The sequence below is a fragment of the Protomyctophum bolini genome, assembly GCF_963924005.1.
Source record: "Protomyctophum bolini genome assembly, chromosome: 11".
Classification (NCBI taxonomy): domain Eukaryota; kingdom Metazoa; phylum Chordata; class Actinopteri; order Myctophiformes; family Myctophidae; genus Protomyctophum; species Protomyctophum bolini.
The window spans coordinates 17823154-17847233 of NC_137872.1; the positions used below are offsets into that span (position 1 = coordinate 17823154).

General features: G+C 43.7%; 1 protein-coding gene across 1 annotated transcript in view; it reads left to right on the top strand.

The window, feature by feature from the left end:
• The first annotated feature begins 3688 nt into the window (after nucleotides 1-3688).
• Nucleotides 3689-24080, top strand: part of tlcd4b (TLC domain containing 4b) — a 30806-nt gene continuing 10414 nt past the window's right edge. Inside the window, exons 1-3 of the mRNA XM_080774865.1 lie at nucleotides 3689-4119; nucleotides 11826-11981; nucleotides 21606-21695. Coding sequence (XP_080630991.1) covers nucleotides 11833-11981; nucleotides 21606-21695 — 239 coding nt within the window. The 5' untranslated portion in view covers nucleotides 3689-4119; nucleotides 11826-11832. The remainder of the gene's footprint in view (nucleotides 4120-11825; nucleotides 11982-21605; nucleotides 21696-24080) is intronic.

Sequence of the window (24080 nt, forward strand, 5' to 3'; positions counted from 1 at the left end):
TAAACGAAGACTCTCGGATTTCAGAGTGTAAGCTATGGATCAGCGTGGGAGTGTGTGAATATTCTTTGGTGTGACGGTGGTGGAACAACCAGACGGACTGCATTGGATGACTCACAGAGGATGACAGAGCAGGGGGGGGTGTCGGGGGGCTATACACAGATTGGTCTGTCCACAACCGTGACAAAGAACCTAAAAAACACTCCCCGCTGAAGAGATTAAAGTCCTATCTATACTGAAGTGCTTTATACATGCACATCAAATCACTGTCGATGCATGCATGCCTCTGTGTGTGCTCCCTGTTGTTGGCCACTGTAAGGCAGGCAGATAGACAGACAGACAGACAGACGCATGAAAATATACACACACACACACACACACACACACACACACAAAATACTCTATTTTCGTCCATGATAATTCCCTTATCCCTAAACTACTTTGCCTTTTTTACTATTTTGAAAAAACATTTTTGGAGATCTAAGGGTTTGAGGTCAGATATAGAGTTGCTGGCCAATATTCATGGCATCAGGGATCTCCCTATATGGGCTTAACTGCGACAGCAGGTCGCATTTAATTTGATGTCATGTGATGTCACGATGACCTGGGCACCATGTGGGCTGATGTCACGTAATGTCACAATGACCTGGGCACCATATAGGCCTATGGGGGCTTGCCTGGGGTGACCAACCAACCAACACACACACTGACGGGAAATGCTAGATCAAGGTTCAAGGTTCAAGGTTGTACTTTATTGTTACATCTTGTGTACAGGTACACAAGATGTAAAACTTATTTTTGTTTTGGCTTCTTTACAGACAATGCAGCAGCATAGATAGCATAACATTCAAAACAACAAAAGCACAGCAAACAAGAAAGAGTGCAAGAAACTTAATATAAGTGTAAAAAATAATATAACAGTATACAACATAACAATGTGCATGTTTTCCCTGTAGCAATAGTTAGGTAAACTTTTTGTGAACAGCTTCACGGTAGGTTATGTACAACACAATTTAGTTTAAGAAGGAGCAATTGAGGCTATGTTCCATATATACAGCAAATTTAGTTTAGAAAGGTGAAGAAATGATCATGATTTGAGACTACTGCCAAAATGTTTTCCATGTGGCAGCATCTTTCAACAGCCTGCGGTTGGGATGGTTTGGGTCCTTCATAATTCCACAAGCTTTGCTGACACAGCGTTCGCCATACAGGGGAGTTCACATCCGCTGATGCGTTCGGCTGTCCGCATAACCCTCTGCAATGCTTTGCGGTTGAGGTCGGTGCAGCTGCCATTTTTTTGATTGATTGATTGAAATATTTATCAACAGTTTGCAGAATTACAGTACATTTCAAGCACAAACTCAATACAAAGACTGTTAACTGTGAGTGGATGACCCAATTAAGCATTATACTTGTTTACAAGAGGGTCCACCTTGTTCAATTCATCAAAACATTTAGAGATGTACAAATAGACAATTCTATATAGTCAAAGAACAGAACAGGAATTCATCATAAAGGAGGTAAAAATGGAAAAGAAACGTATACAGTGAGGGGGAAAAGGGGTAGGCGGTGGGGGGATTCAGATTTTACCATGCCAGTTTCGAATTGCAGCCGTCCGTAGGTGCCCTTTGAGAGCAGTTTTGAAGAAGTCAAGGGATTTTAATGTCTTAATGACTGTACCAGGCAGTACCAGGCAGTGAAGCAGCCAGTCAGGATGCTCTCTGTGGTGCCTCTGTTATGTAGAAAACTTTTAGGACTTTGGGGCCCATGTCAGCTTTCTTAAGACTCCTCAGGAAGTAGAGGCGTTGCTGTGCTTTTTTCACCACCCGCTCTGTCTGTACTGCCCAGGTGAGATCCTCAGTGATGTGCACCCCCAGGAATTTGAACTCTCTGACCCTTTCCACTGCAGCACCCCCAATCTGGATGGGAGAGTGGTCTCTGGGCGGCCTCCTGTAGTCGAAGATCAGCTCTTTTGTTTTGTCAACGTTGAGAGCCAGTTTGTTCTCCTGGCACCATTGTGCCAGTTTATCCACTTCTCTCCTGTAGGCTGATTCATCATTGTCTGTGATCAAGCCTATGACTGTGGCAGCTCCACTTTGTTGGAGCTGTTCAGTTGTTGGAGCACTGTTCAGCTCCACTTTGTTGGAGCTGTTCAGTTGTTGGAGCACTGTTCAGCTCCACTTTGTTGGAGCTGTTCTGTTGTTGGAGCACTGTTCAGCTCCACTTTGTTGGAGCTGTTCAGTTGTTGGAGCACTGTTCAGCTCCACTTTGTTGGAGCTGTTCAGTTGTTGGAGCACTGTTCAGCTCCACTTTGTTGGAGCTGAACAGTGCCACGAATTCCATAGTTACAAGCTCACAACGTGCCAATGTAGATCGGCTAGTTGAACTATTCAAAAAATATTTCCCATATGTACAGAGTGGAATAACAAACGAGGGGATCATCTGTTCTAAGGGATAAGTGAACGTTGCTGCTGAAAGGCGTGTGTGTGTGTGTGTGTGTGTGTGTGTGTGTGTGTGTGTGTGTGTGTGTGTGTGTGTGTGTGTGTGTGTGTGTGTGTGTGTGTGTGTGTGTGTGTGTGTGTGTGTGTGTGTGTGTGTGTGTGTGTGTGTGTGTGTGTGTGTGTGTGTGTGTGTGTGTGTGTGTGTGTGGTTGCAGCCACTATAAAGGACTGTAAATTGCCAGACATGACCGTCTGGTGGACCTGGTCTCAGACTCAGACAAGATCAGAGGAGTACAAGACAGGACAACAAGCATGTATAAACACAGCACTGTAAAAATAGACTGGTTTGATCAAAACGAAATGACACGCATGTCAATTCACTATGAAATATTCCATACCGCAGATATTGTGTTCATTAATGAAATTAGAAAAACTGTCACTATATTTGAAATATAGGCTGCCTATTTGATTTGTATATGGACACTTGTTTTACATCCAAACTTATGAAATATCAGCTTCTGGTGGAACGTATTATGGCCTTGGGATATAACTGTCAACTTATTGTCCTTGTATTTGGAAGTCTGGGCCATGTCCATAAACTTGTGCTCAGGGGTCTGCAATTGGGTGGATTGCAATTTGCAAAAGACAAATGCAAAAAAGCTGGCTAAATCTGTCTCAGCTACTATGGGCAGTCTGTCTATCTGGAGAAGGCGTTGATTCATTTATCCCTAGGTGGCTTAAAAAATTCAAAACAAACATCCTGTCTTAAGTAGTGTCAAGTAATAGTATGTCATCAATGTGCTATATATATATTTTTTCTTTTCCCTCTGTGTGTTAAGCATGTGCAGCAGTTATATCTGGTTGGAACATATAATGTAACCTATTGTGTGTGTGTGTGTGTGTGTGTGTGTGTGTGTGTGTGTGTGAGATGATGATGATGGTGGTTATTAATAATAATAATGCTGGAATATTGTGACCTTTGAAGGAAAAAAGTAATAAGGCAACAACATGTAATAAAATAATCTGTCGCTGTGTGATCTTATCACAGCAGCAGTCGTGTGGCGCATGTGTATGTGTGACAGTCATTATTATCAATAATGCTGCAACATTGTGGCCTTTGTTCCTGGGGGGCGTGGCTTACAGCAGAAAGGAGGCGTGGCGCGGTGCTGTGCGGCTGCGAGGGGGAGGGGCGAGGACGTGGTGTCGGGCTTGTCGGCACGGCGTCACGGGGTCAGTGTTGTGTTGGAACTGTCAACGGCGAAATAAAAAACGGGCTAAAAAAAAACTTTCCCCTCAACTCCACACTTCTTTCCCCACTTATAAACGTGGACGCATGGCGATCCGGAGGATATTGTCGGAAGGAGGACCATATCAAGCTCGAGAGATGAGCGGCTACCGCGGGCTGTGATCTGGCGTGGCCGTCCGCCCCCGTCGCACGGAAAGGATATCTTTTCTTGTCTTGTGCTTTATGACACGGGAGAGACAGAGACACAGAGAGAGAACTGCAACGCTAGCAGGTTAGCACAGGCTAAAGTTGTGCTTAAAGAAGTGAAGTGAAGAAGGCGGATCGGACCCCGGGGGTGTGGGTGTGGGGGGGCGGCAGGCAGCGGCTGCTACAACGGGAGGCTATACCCCCATACACACACAGCCAGACAGACCCTATGCGACTGACTGATATCAGGTAATGATATTCCTACTACTACCCCGGTGATCTCTGTGTCTGCGTGCCTGCATCGGCCCGACAGACAGACTAGATCACCACATCCATATTATTAATGTTTTTTATATAATTGCAACGATGATAATAATAGATCTCTCATCTCTGACTCTTGTGATCGCAAAGGCAAGCGGTGATCGCGAGCCCATTTTTCCTCGCGTTGTCGCGTTGAATGCAACACCGTGATGGTGGTGCTGTGGTGACAGGGATAGATGGGGGCTAGTATGCGGCTCCGTTGTATTATGATTGTGCAAGGTTGATGTCCATTCGCCGATCAGACCCGAAATACACCCGTTGTAGGCTTGTAGATTGGGTCTGATCGGCGAGCGACAACCACAACTCGCCGTATACGTACAGCTGAAAGGTGGAGCCCCCGTGCGTGTGTGCCTTTTGCAGCGATATGCTATCGGTATTAAGGCGTTTGCCGTGATGATACAGTGTTGCTTTGCTTCATTCACAAAAGCGGTTACAATGTTGATTGTTGACGCACTGCAAAGAAGAGAGGGAGAGACCCTCTCTGCTCTGCAGGAAGCCCACCCCCTCCCATCCTCCCCCCGCCTGGTCGTGGGCGAGTTGTGCATAATAATTATTCTGTTTAAATGCTTTCCATAACAAAGGCGGCACAAACCAAAGGCAGCCAATTAAACACACACAATACCTCTCCCGTCCATGTCTAATGCAGTGTTATTATCATTCTATTTTTACCGCACATTCTTCTTGTGATATGATCCATAAGGAATCGGTGCCATCGGAATTGTACCACTACAATAACACAAAGATCGCCAGATTTTTATTGAGCTCTAAAAACCCGACACTTGTCGTCCGTCGGTCGTTCAGCCCCCGGGAGATAATGGCTAGCTTGTGTATAGTACAAGTTGATTTCACGACAGGTTTTTTTGTTTGTTTTTGTTTTGCCTTGCCTTGATGGAGGCTGGCTGCTGGTGGTAGGCTAGCTAGAGCGACCAGCCAGCAGCGAGTGGCCCCCTGGTGCATCAATGCGGTAGATAGACATTGGGCTGCATATGGGGGGCGAGGAGGAGGGGAAGGAGGGGAAGGAAAGGGTGCATGGGAATTGAACCGCTATTATTTATGTTGGTCGATATATGCCACGGGGTCATAGTTTGCTGACAGCAGCAGATACTCCCTCAACAAGGTCAAACGTGGCTGCCTGGTTGAGCCTGCTCTCGAATCTGTGCCTGTCAGATGTAGTAGGACTTGGGGCTGTGTGTACCTCTCTCTCTCTCCCTCCCCCCGCCCCATGTGGCAGGCATAAAGCGTGTCTAACCCAGGTGAGGATCTACCAATGAATTATTCAGGCACATGCAGCAGATGATCCAACTAACATGGCTGAGGAATGTGCTGCATCGAGGGGACAATAATAAGAGGCTGTCTGTCTGTCTTGGGACCAGACAACAGGACCCAGGATGGTGGTGTGATGCCACCACAGCCCACAATAATTGGCTACTTAGGATGCCATGTTATGAGCTGGCCCGTTTCTCAGGAAAGCCCCACAACAAGTTGGGGAGTTGTGTTTTGTTACAGGGGTTTGTGTGAAATCTTTCCCCATACTCCGAAAGAGTGCAGTGCACAAATGAAACCAAATGGACACTCTTCAGAGTTACATGCCCTGTATACCTTCCTTTTGGTTCCATTTTACACTCTTCTGTGATATAAAGAAATTTTAGGCTACATGTTGACCAGCCTGCTCTTCAATTTCTAAAATCATTCAACCCCGCGTATTATGTCAAGTTTCAAAAACAATCCCAGATGTTGTTAGGGGGAAAAGAATAACGCCCGAAGGTTCAGTGCAAGGCCACCACCCGCTTTATTTATTTATGTACACTGCTGTCATTTGACTTAAAAGGGGTCTGCATGTGACAGTTTGTCATGAGGCGTGTGCGTGCGGTCCTCTGTATGGTGTAGGAGGAGAGACGCGCACGACACGTGGAGTCATGACACTGGACCCCCCCCACCACCACCATGTAAAAATAGAACTTAATGTAGGCTAACATGCCTGGAGTGTCATGTGTGGGCAACAGGCCAGCATGGCTTTGGGACAACAATCTTATGCCTAGTGTTGAGTTGCTACTCATGTGTGTTAGGGTTGGGACGATATGGATATGGATATTCGATATATTGCGATATCTTTGCGATATATCTATATATTGTATGAAATTTCATCAACGATATATCACGATATCTGCAACTACAAAATACGGACACAAGGAGGGGCACACACATAGCTGTCTATTGTGGTTGCACCACTCAAACACCAAATTAATACTCAATAACTCCTCCTTTGCCTCATACCCTCATCATAATACTTCACAAACACCACCAACTGACCATTATCACTGGTATCATCATAATACCTCACAAACACCACCAACTGACCATTGTCACTGGCATCATCATAATGCCTCACAAACGCCACCAACTGACCATTATCACTGGTATCATCATAATACCTCACAAACACCACCAACTGACCATTATAATACCTCACAAACACCACCAACTGACCATTATCACTGGTATCATCATAATACCTCACAAACACCACCAACTGACCATTATCACTGGTATCATAATGCCTCACAAACACCACCAACTGACCATTATCACTGGTATCATCATAATACCTCACAAACACCACCAACTGACCATTATCACTGGTGTCAGTGGACTTGTCGACCCTGGGGAAATGCATTCTGCATTTTGTATTCCCACAAAGCGGTTTGGACAAATCACCATCCAGTAATTCAGTACTTCTGGTTGCTGTGGAATCTGAGAGTGGGATTTTCTTTATTTTAGCTGTCATTTCCTCCTTTTCTATATCGATATTTCAGCACACCCCGGCCTATTGTGTACTGACAGGGTTTCTCAAAGTGGGTGCCGTGGCACCCCGGGTGCCTTGCCTCAGAATACTTTGATAGTATTTGGAATGTATTGATTTCACTTCAGTTTATAGACCCTATATAGTACACAGCAAGACCACCAACACTCTTCCAAAAAATCTGTAGAGTCTGTAGATCTGCTATTTCTGGTGAATGTTACCCCCAGAATAGAAATGCTGGGGTTCAACTGGTTAAATGTTAAGTATGAAGTTATTTCGTAATGGAAACTAGATATTTAAACTACTAGTTTTCCTCGTGATACATACTGTAATTTAGTGGAAAGAAAAAGTAACAATGTAATTCAGCTGTGCTCCTGTATTCAAAATTGACTGCAGAATGACCCATTTCAGACATTTTCAAAATGTATACAACATTTCTTTAAATAGCTACTTTTATGAGCTACTAACTGTCAAGAAATTCCTTGCAGATTCTTTTTTTCTAAGTGCTGGAGTTTGGAAGTGCTCATTGACTATCACTCAACGGGCCATGCGTACCACCTGTTTTGAATGTGCACATAATGCAGGAGGCAGCAGGAGGTTGCTTTACTGATAACGAGCGCTTCCATACTCTGATACTTAGAAAATAATCATCGGCAAGGAATTTCTTGACAGGAAGTATTATTAAACAAAAACTTTACAGATTGAAAGATTCAAGCTTTCCCTACAGCTGCAATGTTGGTGATTTTGACGTTGTTTAATATAATTAGAGAGGATTATTCTGTTTGGATGAGGGCTCTCTATGGGAAGTGTCACCTAGGTATCGCCTTGCTGGCAAGATGGCTGCGGTCTGAATATGGAGAATAGGGCTAAAGTGGTTAATTTGTGTTGGTTTGGTTTATTTATTTAGCATGTAGTACAAAAAATAATATAGGATATATGAGGATTTAAGTGAAGCATCTAGGGAGTTCCATAGATGAGGGCCTCTAAATTTGATGAAAGATTGATGTTTGATGTTTGGAAGTGCAACAATAGGGTAATTCAAAATGATCTCTTTGCCTTGTGGGGTAGGAGTGAATGTCAGAAGTAACACGGAAGAAATTGTGAAAAGAAGACGGAATGTCTTGTATGCATTTTTTTTAATTTAAACATAAATAAACAGGTCTGAAAAACGTTTACTTTGTCAATGGGTAATAGTGAATATTTAATAAAGAGCGGGGCAGACGGCTCATACCGATTTTGAATGTGAAATAATTCTCAGAAACCTTTTTTGAATGATCAGTAATTTAGTGAGATGTGTTGAATATGTAGCAGCCCAGACAATATTACAGTAATTAATATGAGGGAAAATTAAGCTATAATAGAGTGTTAAATGACATGAAGGAAGAACAAAAGGGCAGATTTTTCTCAATATACCAAGCATCTTCATAGACTTCATACATACAGCATCAATATGTTGTTTCCAATTTAAATGTTCGTCTATAATGACACCCAAGAATTTAGTATGGGAAACATGGCAAATTTCAAATGTTTTGTTTATATTACTAAAAATCATGAAGTTGCATTTTTTTATATTGAGGGTAAGCTTATTCAAATGAAACCATTTGAAGATATCCAACAATTCATCATTAACATGTTTAACGAGGGTGTTTAAATCCCTGTGTGAGGCCTGGAGAGATCTGTCTAAACTTGGGTTTTGAGAGTAGAAACCTACTCTGTCCTAATCCCCCTTGCTGAGAAGTGAGTGAGTGTGACTGATTGCTTGACACTGTGCTCTCGCTGCCGGTCAGGTTGTATGAAGCCTGATTTATACGTTGCATGCCGGAAAAAGCCAATCTACAAGCTCACAACAGGTTGCATCTATGACTCGTTGTGAACTTGTAGATCTGCTATTTCTGTTGCGTGACACAGCCGTCCGTCAGAGCATAAATTAGGCATGAGGGCGTCCGCGATGGAGGCTCGACCAAAATGGGGCAAACGGCAGAACGGTGCTTTATATATAGAACCAGTTTAACTTTTATAGACTAGCACAGTTCTAGCTGGCCTGCTCGAACTTGAATAAATGGCTCAAAGGCAGGGAGAACCTGAGAAGTGAGATTTGTATCTGCCAGATAACGTCTGTCTCTGTGACAGCGAATGGAGGTTGGACTTTGAGTGTTCCCCTGCACCGCTCCCCTGGTGACCGTAGTCGACCGTCTGTCCCTCTTGACGTAGAGCTGGAGACCGTTTTAGTGGCTGGTTTTTGTTCTCTGGTGATGTAGAGTGGCTTCAGTGTGAAAAGATGAGGGTTCTAGTTTGCTGCGCTGGGTAAAAGAGGATCTGTGTAACCGTGTGTGTGTGTGTGTGTGTGCGCGCGCAAGCATGTATTTGTGCACGTGAAAGTCAATGTCCTGAAGTGACCGTTGGAGAGGCAGCTGGCTGTGGACAGTCTGGTTAATTTCTACGGCTACCTCTTTCATAGGTTGCCATTACAACATTTAATTTGACGATTACATTCTTTCACTGCCAAATACGTGATATCACGTATTTCTAATTGGACCCGTTGTCTGCCTAATATGCGATATCACGCATTTGATCGCTTTATATCAATATGAAACGGCTATGCTGAAAACCAACTTTTAGTCCTGTTCCGGTTGCTAGCCAACGCCTTCGTCACCCACAACACCCCAGGGTCCCATTAAATGTAGGATCTTCTTTGGCTGTTATCTCTGAAACTACGGGTGCTGTCTGTGATTTTGACCAAACATCCGATGTTCAGATGTGATTTGTGATTTTTTTCATTCGCTCGCTATCGGCATATTACCGTTTCTGGCGAAAGGAAACATTGTGAGCTAATGCTAACATTAACCGTTTCTTCTCTCAGTCTGGGAGGCCGGGAGACCGGATGAAAATGAGTCATTGAGCCATTTCCGTCGGCTACTACCTCCAATGACCACTGGGCTGTGTTTTTGGCATTGAACGTATGAATAAAAAAGTCTTCGTAATCGTAATCAAAACCTGTACTGGGCAGATATGACCACTAACTAAAGAAATGTATTACCGTACTTAAATAATATTATACTTATGTAAGTATAGCAGAAATAGCTAATCTACAAACGTGCAAGTTACAACGGGACACGACGTGACGAGTTGTAAGCATGCAGATCTGCTATTTTTGGGAAATGTTCAACATGGAAACTATTGACGATTGTGCAAAATAATTGCACTATTCTCAAATAATTGCGATTATGTAATAATTGTGACAGGCCTACTCCTTCATGGACTCGCACACGCACACGGGGACGGTGTTTCCGGCTCCTCGTTTGTTTACATTTGCGTTGTTATGCTTCCTATCTCCCTGCCTTTCCGGCCACAGTCTATGGTTATGTATTCATCCGAAAGCCTTCCTTTCACCCTCTTAACCACTGAGACCATATGTTGACCAGGGTCCTCCAGGGGTCTATTCTTGGGCCCCCTCCTTTTCTCCCTCTATACCTGTCTGTATTCCATCTACAACAGGGCTGAACTAAATTCTGAGTAATATACATTTTATTTCTATATAAAAAGCAGTACAATGGCATTGTTTTGATAAGCTGTATAACAAGAGTATATGTTATTATTAGGATATGAAAAATTGAGGTTACCTTTCGAAAATGTCATTTATTAAATCAAAATTTCCAAAACAATTGCAAACAGGTTGTCAATCACACGCAATTCACGGCAGGAAAGTTTGGTACGTGAATAAACATAAAAATAAAAGCAATGCAGTTTTAGTCCACGCACGAGGATGGGTAAAATTAGAAATTACGTTTTATTTTCAAATTTCCAAGTAACCTTTCACGGGCCGGTCAGAGTCAGCCAAAGGGCATTTGGCCCCCGGGCCATATAATGCCCAGGTCTGATCTACAAGCTTACAATGTGTAGCAAGACTCTCAACACGCTGTGTGCTTGGGCTATGTTCTCCGAAATATCTCCCGGCGAATGTTTGCCTATTAAGCCCTGAGTAAGGCCGCTAGGGTTCAAGTGGTTATAACCTCCTCTTGCAACATCTTGACAATCCTTTTTTTCTGGTATGTTTCCTCCTTCTCACTGCTGTTTTCTTCTTTTTGTCCTTGTCGAGGAATTTCTGAGTGTGTGATTACTAAACAGTTGCATGTAATCCCCTTGTGAAATGCACACAAGAATGAAGGGCTTTGCTATATTAACCCCCACATGCAATGCCCCTCTGCTCTATCCCAGTCCCACACCAGTAATACCTCTCTGGTTTACTCTGCTCCTGGCCTTCATTTTCTTGCCTGGCAGCGTCTTTTCCAAAGTTCCCTCCTTCTTACCCCTCCATTCCTCCCTCTGCATGTACACTATATCGTTGCTGTCGGGCAGATCTCCAATTCTCCATATTCTAACTTTTTGTGTCTTTAAAAAAAATGTATTTATAAATGAATGCCCTACTTGAATATACTACACAGTACAACCTGAACGCACAAATAAATGACTAGAAATAAGAGGATATATTATATACATTATTATATCCTCCCTGTGCAACTTCAAAGAAAGCCAAACATAAATGTATTTGATTCACAATGTTCAACGACGGGGACACAACTAAACCATTAATCGCAGTCATTTGAGTGACAGTTAGGCTAATAGTTAGCTAATAGTAACACTTCGTAATGGTGACAGCCCTACATGCTACCGCCCAGCGCTCCATCGCTGCTCTGGTCGTCATGTCCTGGTGGACTTAATTTGCCAACGTCATTCATCTCTCACCCTTCTCTCTCTCTCTCTCTCTCTCTCTCTCTCTCTCTCTCTCTCTCTCTCTCTCTCTCTCTCTCTCTCCCCCCTCCTGTCACCACCACAGGTGAGTGATGGAGATGCGAGAGTTGACGGTGGTGTCTGGAAGCTTTGTGGGATTCCAGTTCCTCTTCTCGGTGGCCAGCCCGTTCCTCTCCGCTGTGGTCGCGCCAGGAGGCTATGGTTCCCTGCCACCCACCAAGCTCACCGAGTGGAACTCCAGGTTGGTCCAAAATCGTTAAAATCATAAAGGGTCCCAACCCTACTTATAGCTGTTATTTTCACTCTGAAAGTGTAAACATGCACCACTGGACACATTACAGTTTACTTAACCACTTAAACCCTTTTTGAGTGGAGTTCCTCAGGGCTGTACACTACTACTAGTGTCTTGTCAGTTTTCTGTCATTGTGGGGAAAACCTTCGCTGAAAATAGCCGGTTGTGAGCTTGTCGATCGGCTATTTTCAGCGAAAGCTTTCCGCACAATGCGGATATGGATGCTGAGGTTTTAATTGGTTAAAGTAGCATAAAATACCTTTTGACATGTTGGTTCCTTTCCTTGCCACTCTTACTTTGATGTGACGTCGTTCCTCATAATCCTTTTCCATTATTGAGATATAGTATATTGACCTATTAACGCTTTTATTGCCACGCTAGGTGGCAGCAAAGTGTAGCTAACCTTTTGCCAGCCGATCCAGTGATTTTTCCATCATGTTCAGTCTGTTGACTATCCCCCAGACCACAGTCTGTTGAGCAGCCCCCAGACCACAGTCTGTTGAGCAGCCCCCAGACCACAGTCTGTTGAGCAGCCCCCAGACCACAGCTATAATGTTCACAGTATGTTGACTAGCCCCCAGACCACAGTCTGTTGAGCAGCCCCCAGACCACAGTCTGTTGACTAGCCCCCAGACCACAGTCTGTTGACTAGCCCCCAGACCACAGTCTGTTGAGCAGCCCCCAGACCACAGTCTGTTGACTAGCCCCCAGACCACAGTCTGTTGAGCAGCCCCCAGACCACAGTCTGTTGACTAGCCCCCAGACCACAGTCTGTTGAGCAGCCCCCAGACCACAGTCTGTTGACTAGCCCCCAGACCACAGTCTGTTGTCTAGCCCCCAGACTACAGTCTGTTGTCTAGCCCCCAGACCACAGTCTGTTGAGCAGTCCCCAGACCACAGTCTGTTGAGCAGCCCCCAGACCACAGTCTGTTGAGCAGCCCCCAGATCACAGTCTGTTGAGCAGACCACAGCTATCAAGCATCGCTATCATTGGCATTAGCTCGTTTACAGGAGCGATGCAAGACAAAATCACAAATGACATCAAAACTTTGGATGGATGGCGATTACCATGGACAGCGCTCGTATTTCCAGATTAAAATTCTACTTTGAACAAAAGTCTATGGGATTGTGTGGAATGATTCCATAGCTGGGGGTGACTGAGGCGTTGCCTACTTGCCTAGCAACCGGACCAATGTTAAAATCTGATTCTCGGCCTAGCTGCTTCATATAGCCTATGGTTGCGAACGCAGTGAGCACTTACTATGAGACCTAGCAGATCATGTCTGTCTGTCTGTGTGTCTGTCTGTGTGTGTGTCTGTCCCGCTATACGTCCAAATATGGAGTGTGTTGCATCAGCAATCACTCAGCTCCATATATGGGCACAAAAGGGGCCAGGTCCACATATACAGTAACAGCGGGACAGACACACACACAGACAGACAGACAGACAGACAGACAGACATGATCTGCAGGGTCTCAGCTGCGTTCGCTTCCCGCGTTTGCGCGTCTTACTGGTGTAAAGGGGTGGGGGGTACCTAGCGCATAACGTCCTATAGCTGGGGGGTATGTTCGTACTTAGCAGAGAAATAAATAATGTTGAAAAACACATCTTGCACACCTCAAAATCACAAATCTTACCTCACGTCATCAAAATGCTATTCTAATGTCTGATTTCGTGATTTAGGTCCATTGTCTCACCCCAATGTTGGCCTGTTTTCACTGAATATTCGCCTAATGACATGCCTAGAATAGGGACACTAGGGTTATTTTGGTCTGTCTGTCTGTCTGTCTGTCTGTCTGTCTGTCTGTCTGTCTGTCTGTCTGTCTGTCTGTCTGTCTCTCTTTGCCTCTCTGGCTGTCTAGGATAACAGGTGAAATTCCAATCTGGTACTTGACAGCTACACTGGAATAAGCATTGGCACAGGGACAGCCCATGCAAGGCCATACAAGCTGCTACTGTCCTGTACAGTATCTGGCATGCCTACTGTACTATAATGTTACACAACACTGCAGCACTGGTAAATTATTGAAGCACCCCGTTCCCTTGCAATAACATATAAAATAAAATATAAAAATGAGTCCTATACACACTTGCTGTCTCAATGTATGGTCCATAATTGAACGTGTTGGCTGTTCTACTAGATAAAATATATCCCAAAATCCAAGTTTGAAGATTTACTGTACAATTTTAGGGAGAATGTAGATGAGCTGAGTAGCTTGCAAGTAGTGTGCTTGTTTCTTACCGAGCACCACTTATTCAATATTTATGAGCAATATTTATACCATGACCACAGCGAATACAGTACTTGCCAGAGGACTCTCATTATATTCAACTACAAACCTTTGACATGGCGGTCTCATCACCTAAATAATAAATAATACGCTCAATAAAACTGTATTAGCAGTTTTAGCTATATATTTAGCTATTAGCTACAAGCTATTTGTTTATAACTTTCAACCTTTTTGGGAACATGCAACATAATGTGGTGTTTTTCATGTGTGTGATCGTACTCAGCTGGCAGTCATTTGTAGTTTGACTTGGTTGACGCCATACGTTGATTTAGCGCTGCTAATAAGAGGTACAGATTTGTTTATTTGTCTTACTTAGGAATGTGTCCTTGGCCTTTCCTTGTCAGTCACCTTAAACGTGAAACCTTTCCAAACGGCACTCTTGCCGTTTGCTTTTTCAATGAAAACCGGTCATGGTGGCTCTTGTCAATTCAAGTAAGACTGTGACGAGACCCATAAAACTGTTTTGAAGTGTAGGACAGGAGAGTAGAGCGAAGCACTGTGAGTGGGGGGAGGAGGTGGGCTGTTGGGTAGGGTTGTGTGTAGTTGTGTACAACTCATATGTCTAGGGGTAAGATGAGTAGGCAACATAGGAAGGAGGAACAGAAAACCATGATCAAATGCGAGGTTTTATTATAATAATATAATATATACTGTAATAAAACGTTTTTTTAATTTACAATAATGGCTCTTAATCAAACAAAATAAATACAATAAAGGAACAACGCCTTTCCGAAAGGCGTTCGGAACACAACAGAATAGGTTAAACAATATAAGGTAGTTTTCACAGTTAGTAGTCACACAGAGTAGCGGGTCGGAGGAAGACCATAGTGATGTTCCCCGACGAGCTGTCAGGCCCAGACTGACTAAGTAGGCAACGGCGCACCCATTGGCCACTGGGTGACACGTGACTGGCAGCCAATAAGGGAGGCAGGCGTTGATAGGAAGTAGGCCGCCTTTTTAGGAGACCAAAAGCAGGTTGGAGTCTGTTATTTCCAATGGAAGAATGAACGTGAACACAGTTTCTGAACGATTCTTCCAGAGAGACAAACCAGGAGAAAAGCTACTTTATTATCAACCTTTCTTTCTCTGTCTCAGCAACACACTCTTCGGGATCTAGCACCAGTAAACACAATGACGTTCACGAGATCTGCTGTTTTTCTGGTGCCCACAAAAGATGGTGACCATTTGTAGGATTTGCGTATCATTTAGGGTGGCCCCCCATTGGGATGGTCTATCTTTCTAAACTAAATCAACCATCTTTGCCATGGAGATGTATGAGACCACTTTCACTTCCTTGTTTCGGATTTGTGGCGGTGGGGGAGTCGCAGACAGTATGAACACTCGAGACTTGTAAGACACGTGGTGCAACATGTTGTTTGACACGCTCAAAGCATAAAGTGGTGTGTCACGTGTAGTGTTCTCATGATAATGCCATGTCTGCCTTCGATACAATATCGATACCGTTTTTGACAACTACAGGGGAAAATTGACAAGAAGATCAATACAGTAATACATTTTTTTTTTTTTTTTTTTTAATGTTTTCTTTGTGGCTTTCGCCTTTATTTTATATATTATTTAGAGGGAAAGACAGTAGGCTGACAGAAAATGGGAGAGACATGCAGTAAGGGCCGTCGGGATCGGGAGTCGAGCCACGGCACACTGCCAGACTCGGACTACCAGCCAGGGTGCCTGGACCGCTGAGCCACAGCCCAGGACCATAGTTTTTTATTTTATTAAAGGCTCTGCCTCTGAGTGTGTCGTTTTCATTGCAGAGCTATTCTCTTGACCTTCTGTCCAACACTAGCGCGTGTGTGTGTCTGTGTGTGTGTGTGTGTGTGTGTGTGTGTGTGTGTGTGTGTGTGTGTGTGTGTGTGTGTAATTTTATAATTGCAACTCAGGAATCCAAGGCAGGGCGGAGATCAGGACGTCATGTCATAGCAATTTACTTTTTTTTCCTAAAGTTTTAGATTTTCATCCATTAGCTAACTTTGCAAATAAGGCCAAATAAATGTACTGTTATGGTACACAGGCTTACGGTAAAAAATGGAAAAATCATAACAATACATAATAATAATCTTGATGAAAGTTTTGCTTTTACGCCAAGATTCATGAACACAATGTTTCTATTTAACCACATGAAACCTGTCCTAGCGTCTCTTTTTTGGGGGCAAACATTCAAGCTCTATACAAGCTTGTAGATTGGCTATTTCCGGCCTAGAGATTTGCTGTTGAGGGGAATATAGGAGCAAACATAATAGTATACCATATCTCTGCTCAAATATCTTTGAGCGACCGTGGTATGGGGCAGGATGGGATATGGGCCATAATTGGATATGGACAAAAGTTACAAAATCAAATTGTCACAGGCTGAGCAATACTTTTGCCAGTGCTGCCCACAATGCATCTTGATGCAACGCGTTGTGTGCTTATAAATGGTCTGTTGTCGCTAAAGTATACAATATAAAACACTTCATGTGATCACAATATCCCCGCAAACCATGTGTGGATTATATCGGAACCTAGATGATGGTATTATTTGGTCTAGTACTCCATGTCAGAAGTAGAACCCTTTATAAGGCAGACCGTACACATATATTTTGGGTGGCAGTCTTTCATCAATACATCTCTAAAACTACAAGAACCACAAGCATCTGTTTCTAGAAGCTCATCAATATGATCCCACACCAGCCCTGCAGTGTATTGGCAGAGCAAAGGCTTGTTTCAAGTTCTGAATAGATAGTTTTTGGGAGGTTTAAATTCAAAGGGTAGGGCAAACACACACACACACACACACACACACACACACACACACACACACACCATAGTGGAGGGGTTCTCAACGTTTTTGGCTGGGGACCCCCAGAAATGCTTTGGCCATGTCTCGCCCTGCCCCTCTCCCCACCTCCAATACAAACTGACTGCATAAATAACCTTAATAATAGAAATATATCATAAATGAATACTGAAACCAGATATAATAATTAACGAAAGTGTATGCATGTACTATGTGTGCTATGTAAACTTCATTTTCATTTCCCCAGCCATTCATGTGGGGCGGCGGTGGCTCAGGGGTAGAGTGCCTGGATGGGAACCGCAAGGTTGCCAGTTCGAACCCGGGCTCCCCCAGAGTTACTGCATGTCGAAGTGTCCTTGAGCAAGACACTGAACCCCTAATTGCTCCCGATGTGCTAGTTGGTGCCTTGCATGGTTTCCGCTGCCATCGGTGTATGAATGGGTGAATGTAATGCACAATCTATGTAAAGCGCCTTGGATAAAGGCGCTATATAAATGCACCATTTATTCAGTTGCAATTTCTTTTGCAACCCCCCCCCCCCCCCCCTCCCCCCCCCAGGGGTCGCGACCCATAGTGGGCTATTTACTATTTAACCCTTCACACAGAGTAATAGTTGACTGCTATCTGTCCATATTAGCATAGTGCTGGGGGGGAATGGACCGTGGTATAGAACATAACCAGTCAAAGGCCACTGTTGCCCACCATTGCATAATAGCCCAATTTCTGCGTATCGATGTGTGTGTGGGTTTTTTTATGTAATGTGACCTTGCTTCTTCTAAGTGAGAGAAGAGGAAAGAAGACAGCCAGAGAGAGAGAGAGCAGGGGTTGAGAGAATATTCAGTATGTAGCAGGAATATGTGTTCTTCTTCATCATTATCACAGGCCCGACTTACAGCAACGTGATTATGAATGTTGACATACATTCATACCCATACGAAACACAGGTCATCGCACTTGCACGAATATTCTGGCATTTTATATATATATATATATATATATATATATATATATATATATATATATATATATATATATATATATATATATATGTATGCACTTTTTCAAATGTTAAACAAAAACAAAAGGACTTGGATACCTATGGAGAGTAAACTGTGATAGGTTGTCACTTGCCAAAAAGAATGATACAATCTAACAACACGTCCATACCAAAGTGTCATAGGACGAATAAATTAGGCTTTAGTTGAATCCTCATGCGTGAATTATTTAATTATTACTAAACACAGCCAAATGCGTCTCTCTACGAGGCTCTGGCCACCTTGGGAGTGACCTAAGCAGGCTGCGTCACCCGGGACACGGCGGCTTGACGCCACGAGGAAGCGTGGGCTGCCGTCGTGATCACAATAATAAGCCATTCTGACCTGAGATCAGATTCTAAAAATGTCTTCTACACAATGACAGTTTTCATTCTGACCTGAGATCAGATTCTAAAAATGTCTTCTACGTCAGTCGCTCTTCGATTTTTCAAAAAATAGCAGACCTACAAGCGTGCGCTATGAGCTTGTAGATCTGCTATTTTTAAATAGCTAAAGCATAATGTAATGCTAACACCAAAATGGGATAAACAACACAGAGACATGTCTCTCCTCCATGCAGGACGAGGCATAGCGGCTAGAGAGAGGCCTTGGCCTGTCACAACAGCACAGCCCCACACAGACTGAGAGCTGCACTGTCACTCGGCTGACCACCCCCAAGATCCTGCGTGGTCATTCCATTCTTAGACGCTCGATTCATGCTCCCAGCGAAGCGGAGCTGTGCCAGCAGTTATAATGGGCTCATCCGCCCACACACTACCGCCCGTCTTTGGTGACGAGCCCTGCGGGGCCAGCTGCTGTGGCCAGTGGACCAGGGCTGTCTGTCACCATTACAACATTTCAGTTGATGATTCATTGTCATACAAATAATTTCGATTTGACGTTTGTGTGTGTGCGTGTGTGTGTGTGTGTGTGTGTGTGTGTGTGTGTGGGGCATTGAACATTGGAACATAATATGAATACATACCTGTTTGTCTTTTAGGGCTTTGTGATAAACAATTGCACAGGACACATATGCAATAATTTGCATAGAGGTTAAAGAAATGACTGATACTTATTGATTTTATACTTAATTAAAAGTAGAGAAAAATGTCTGATCTGCAGTCAACTCACCGTGAAGTGACACATTGTACACAGTTTTACATGTTTTGAAAATGCATAAATGTTTCAACGTGCAAACGATTATGGCTATTATGCAAAACGAATTACTATATCAAATGATTTAGACGATTATGTAATACTTGTGACAGGCCTACCCGGGGAGGGGTTGGGAGGGACAGCGTACAGTCACAGTGGCTGGGTAGAGATAAGGACCATTGGAGGTCTTGAATGTCAACTCGCCCAGGTCAGATAAGAACTCCAAGGGTCAAGGCTGCTGCTTAGCCATGCCGGATAGGATGCAGGTTTACATATGCACACACACATGAGGAGAACACAGATAGTACACAATAGATAAGTAACATGATAATGGATGGATAGTACAAAAACGGATGAGTGTGGATGGACGGATAATATTAGACACGCACAAACTGTAGTGTGCATAAGCTTTTAGCTGCCTGCTGCTGCCGTTTCCATTCAGCCCACATGTCACCACAATCATTACCCATGGACATGGTTCTGCTTCTGTTGGGGCTAGAGCGACGTTAGCGATGTTATGAACATTATGGGTATTGTCACAGCCAAATTGATCCTGTGCTCATACTCCATACTGGAACGGCTGTGTTGTCATTTAATCATTCCCATATCGCCACTCAGGTAGCCCACATCACCCGGTCTGACATGGCTTATCTATCCAGCCAGTGACCGTGACATTATTTACCGTAACTCATGGATTAAAGTTCTCAGTCGACACAACGGATTTCTGTCATTTGGATTCCATAGTCTTCTATGGAAGCATGTCGTGCACCGGACACGATCTACAAGCTCACACAGTTGCCGTATTGCATTGAGCTTGTTGATCGACTATTTTTGGTTATTAGTTAACAGGATTTTAAGATGAAAGAGTATACTAGGTTTTATGTATGATATGTTCAGAAGCATCTTAAAACCTGGGGTCTGGGATATTTCATAAAAGCAAAGGTTCAAGTCTTGATCTGTGATTTCTTCAACTGGTTTGCTGTAGTTTATGCAAAGACTAAAAATGTAGATGGCATATTGTGTAAACATAGCATTCTATAGTGTACACTTATACTATACTTATAGTGTAGACTTATATAGTTTCATTGTACAAATATTCTACTGTTAGACGCATGGATTAAAGTTCTCAGTCGCTACGACTTTTAGTCACTTGGATTCCATAGAGGCCAGCATGTCTGCACAGTGCACACTGTGCGCACCAAAAGTAGAAGATATTCAAGCTCACAACACGTCGCAGTGCGTCATGTTGTGAGCTTGTAGATTGGCTATTTTTAGTCAATAGTTATTTTAAGATGAATGAGTATTTGAAGTGAAACTAGCAACAGAATACAAGTTTAGAAGCATCTTCCAAAAACATCTTCTTCAGCTGGTCGGACTAAAACATCATTACGTTTTCAGTCTTGAGATTGTATTTAACTTTATTCCATGTAGACGGATGTTAGGTTCTTAGCTTACTTTGATCCTAGATGACTATTTCTATGTATTTGATGTTTATGGTGTGATTGATTAGTATTACCATGTATTGTTCTTGCTTACTATAAGTAGCTGTAGACTAAGAGCGTCTGCTAAATGCCTAAATTGAAAATTGTATGTAGAACATATCAACATGGGTTTAGGGGTGGGCAACTTTGACGATGGAATGGGCCACTATAGTTCCACACTCACTCCAAAGGGCCACTATACAGTAGTTCCACACTCACTTGAGGGCCACATTGCATGTATTACTGTCTCAGCAAAAATAGCCAATCTACAAGCTCAAAACGCGTCGCACGCGTTCTGAGCTTGTAGATCTGCTATTTTTGCTATATTTGAATTGAAATCCTGAATAAAGCAGGTCATGTTTGCATGTTTGGAGTTGTAACTGAAATCAATAATATATAGTATAATTATATATATATATATATATAGTGTTCTGATATTAACCTGAGGGCCACATTAAGTGAAGGTGGGGGCCGCATGTGGCCCCTGGGCCGCCAGTTGCCAATGTGAATAAGATAATACCTAAACGGCATAATCTTACAACATGATGTGATCACTGCCTAACAAATCGGTTATTATTTTTGCTTTATTCCATGTTGACTGCTTTAAAGGCTAAACGACAAGCTCACACCACGTTGTTCGTTAGATTTGAAGTGCCATAGCTTGTACTGTAGATCTGCAATTTCTTTTCCCGGCAACACTGTCTGTCATACAACAAATTATTGTCTGAGTGTCACGGGTATCAATTCAACGCTGTAAACTCCTATTGTTCTGCATTGTCAAATTGACATGTGTGTGTGTGTGTGTGTGTTCTCTTAGGTTGGTGTCCACCGTGCATGCCCTCATCGTGGGTCTCTTCTGTCTGTACATCCTGTGGTACGATGACGCCGTCAACGCCGACCCCGTCTGGTAAGAGCAACTAACGGCGAAAATGGAACGGGAACGGGAGGGGCCCTCAAATACCGAAAAGTCTGACTGTGTTGGCTGATGAAGGAACAGGGTTGATGAATAGCCTGAACGGCCAGACAACGTGAAGCGCGGGTGGGGGCTATGCAATGAGCAGACTCTTAAATAGCCCCAAATAATATCCATTAATGTGGCGTGATGCATTCATCTCGTTGGCAGTGGATATATATATATATATATATGGGTCTCATCTGTCATCCAGTGCAGCTTCCAGAGAGGTTTAGATTCCCCAGATTTGCGCTTTCATTGTCTTCTCTCGCTCTCTACCTCTCTCTCGCTCTTTCTCGCTTTCTACTGCAACTGCTGACTGTGTGATTTGCCTCAATGAATCCTTTAAAAGTGGAATGGTAATTTATTTCTCGCCGTGTCGAATTTGATTTCTCCAGCTTTCAGATGTCTCTCTCTCCCTCTCTCTACTCCCTACTTGTCTCTCTGTCTTCTCATCATTCCCTCGTGTCCCCCTTCCTCTTCGGCTCATAGCGGATGGAGTCTGACCAACAAGGCCCCTTTTCACATCACACAATAGCAGCCTGGTCTTCTGCCCCCTCCCTCCCCCTCCCTGCTGCCTGAAACCGACACAGCACCAGCTCCTCGCTCTTTAAAAAAGGCCTGATCTTATGTGCTCCATTGGTATGGCGAACATGGCCCGTGAGAGCTTGTAGATCGGCTCTTGTTCGGGGGTGTGAGACGTGGCCGTACGACAGAGCATAAATAAAATGAGGCATTGCTCTCCTTTTGTCTTATGCTGTCGGCCCCGGCTGGCAGCCCTGATGGAGCGAGGAGAAACCCCAGGGTGGGCAAGGTTGCCGGAAGAAAAGATGGAAGAAAAAAGGGGGGTGGAGGAGACACACGCACACGCACACGCACACACACACACACACACACACACACACACACACACACACACACACACACACACACACACAGTTACTTTACAGAACTATTTTGTCATGTGGCAGTGATTCTCAAAGGACCCCCAGTTTTTTACTCATTTGGGTGAAGGGCCACCCCCATTTGGTTCACCTGTAACTCCCTCGCATCAACTAACGTCGTTATTTTGACCCCAAACGCCTCGGACAGGGCAGACAAAAGGCATTTGTTGCGTTTTGTTTTGCTTTTCATTAGTTACACCTTTATCCAAGCCTCGTGTTTTCTTTCCTCTTCCTTCACGTGTAAAGTTAAGCAACAAAAACATGAAGAGCTTACCCCCACATCCCTGCAGAAACCAGTAGCTTAGCTAGCATCAGCGGTGCAGCGCTGCATCGTATGGCAGTCTTAAGTATTAATGGTAGCCTCATTGCGACACAGAGGTGGTGTAAGCGTTAATTCAGTCAATCAGATTGGGTTGCGGCATCGTTAAGAGCGGTCACGCGGCCGGCCGCCTGCCGCACCGGAGCCAGCCACAACGTTCACAGCATGTCATTCTGTGTGCTGCAGCTTAGCAAGCTCATGTGCACAGCCTGCGTCTTTGTGCACACCTTCACAATACTATTGTTTTTAGAACTGGGACATGCACCGTGAATGGTACATTTATATAACGCCCTTATCCGACACACATTGCAATGTGCAGCATTTTCCCATTTTCTCTCTCTCTCACACACACACACACACACACACACACAGAAATGACCAGGACCAATATGGGAAACTCCTGCGGCGATATGACTTGAAATCAATATCACGATTATATAAAACCTTTGACTCGACCACAATTAATGAATGGTTATTTAAAGAAGTAAATGGTGAAAATAGACTATCTACAAGTAGATCTGAAATGACATGTTATCGGAATGGCATAGACTCACCGATACCAGCATTTTAGGCAATATCGGCAGCTTTTGTGATCATGGTATTGGAACAACTCTAGTATACGTAGGCATAGACTTGTGAAATGTCAAATATTGTGATCTATGTTGCTAAAGAAGAGCAGTGTTCTTCCAAGAAGTGATGAGGCTCCGAGGAGAGTGCTATGAGCTTGCCAACAACTGGCAACATCAGAACTGAAAATTCTGTACTTCCCGTTCATCTACAAGAGAGAAAACTTTATAGCCTTCTAAATCTATCACCTGGCATGCACGCCATAGTCCAGAGAGTCCATAGTTAGAATGTGGAGTTGTTTCAAAGTTACAGTACTTTAACTGGATTAGACGTCACTGATGTGATTATCAATCAGCCTTTGGACTTTGCCTTCTGGTGGCTGTATCAGGCTCTGTATCTGTAGAGAGGGTGTTAACTCAGTCATATCTTCAATCATGGCATATCTTTACTTTTAAGTGCTTTTGCAAAGTGATGCATCATAATGATCAAGATAGTAACAGCACTCTGTTG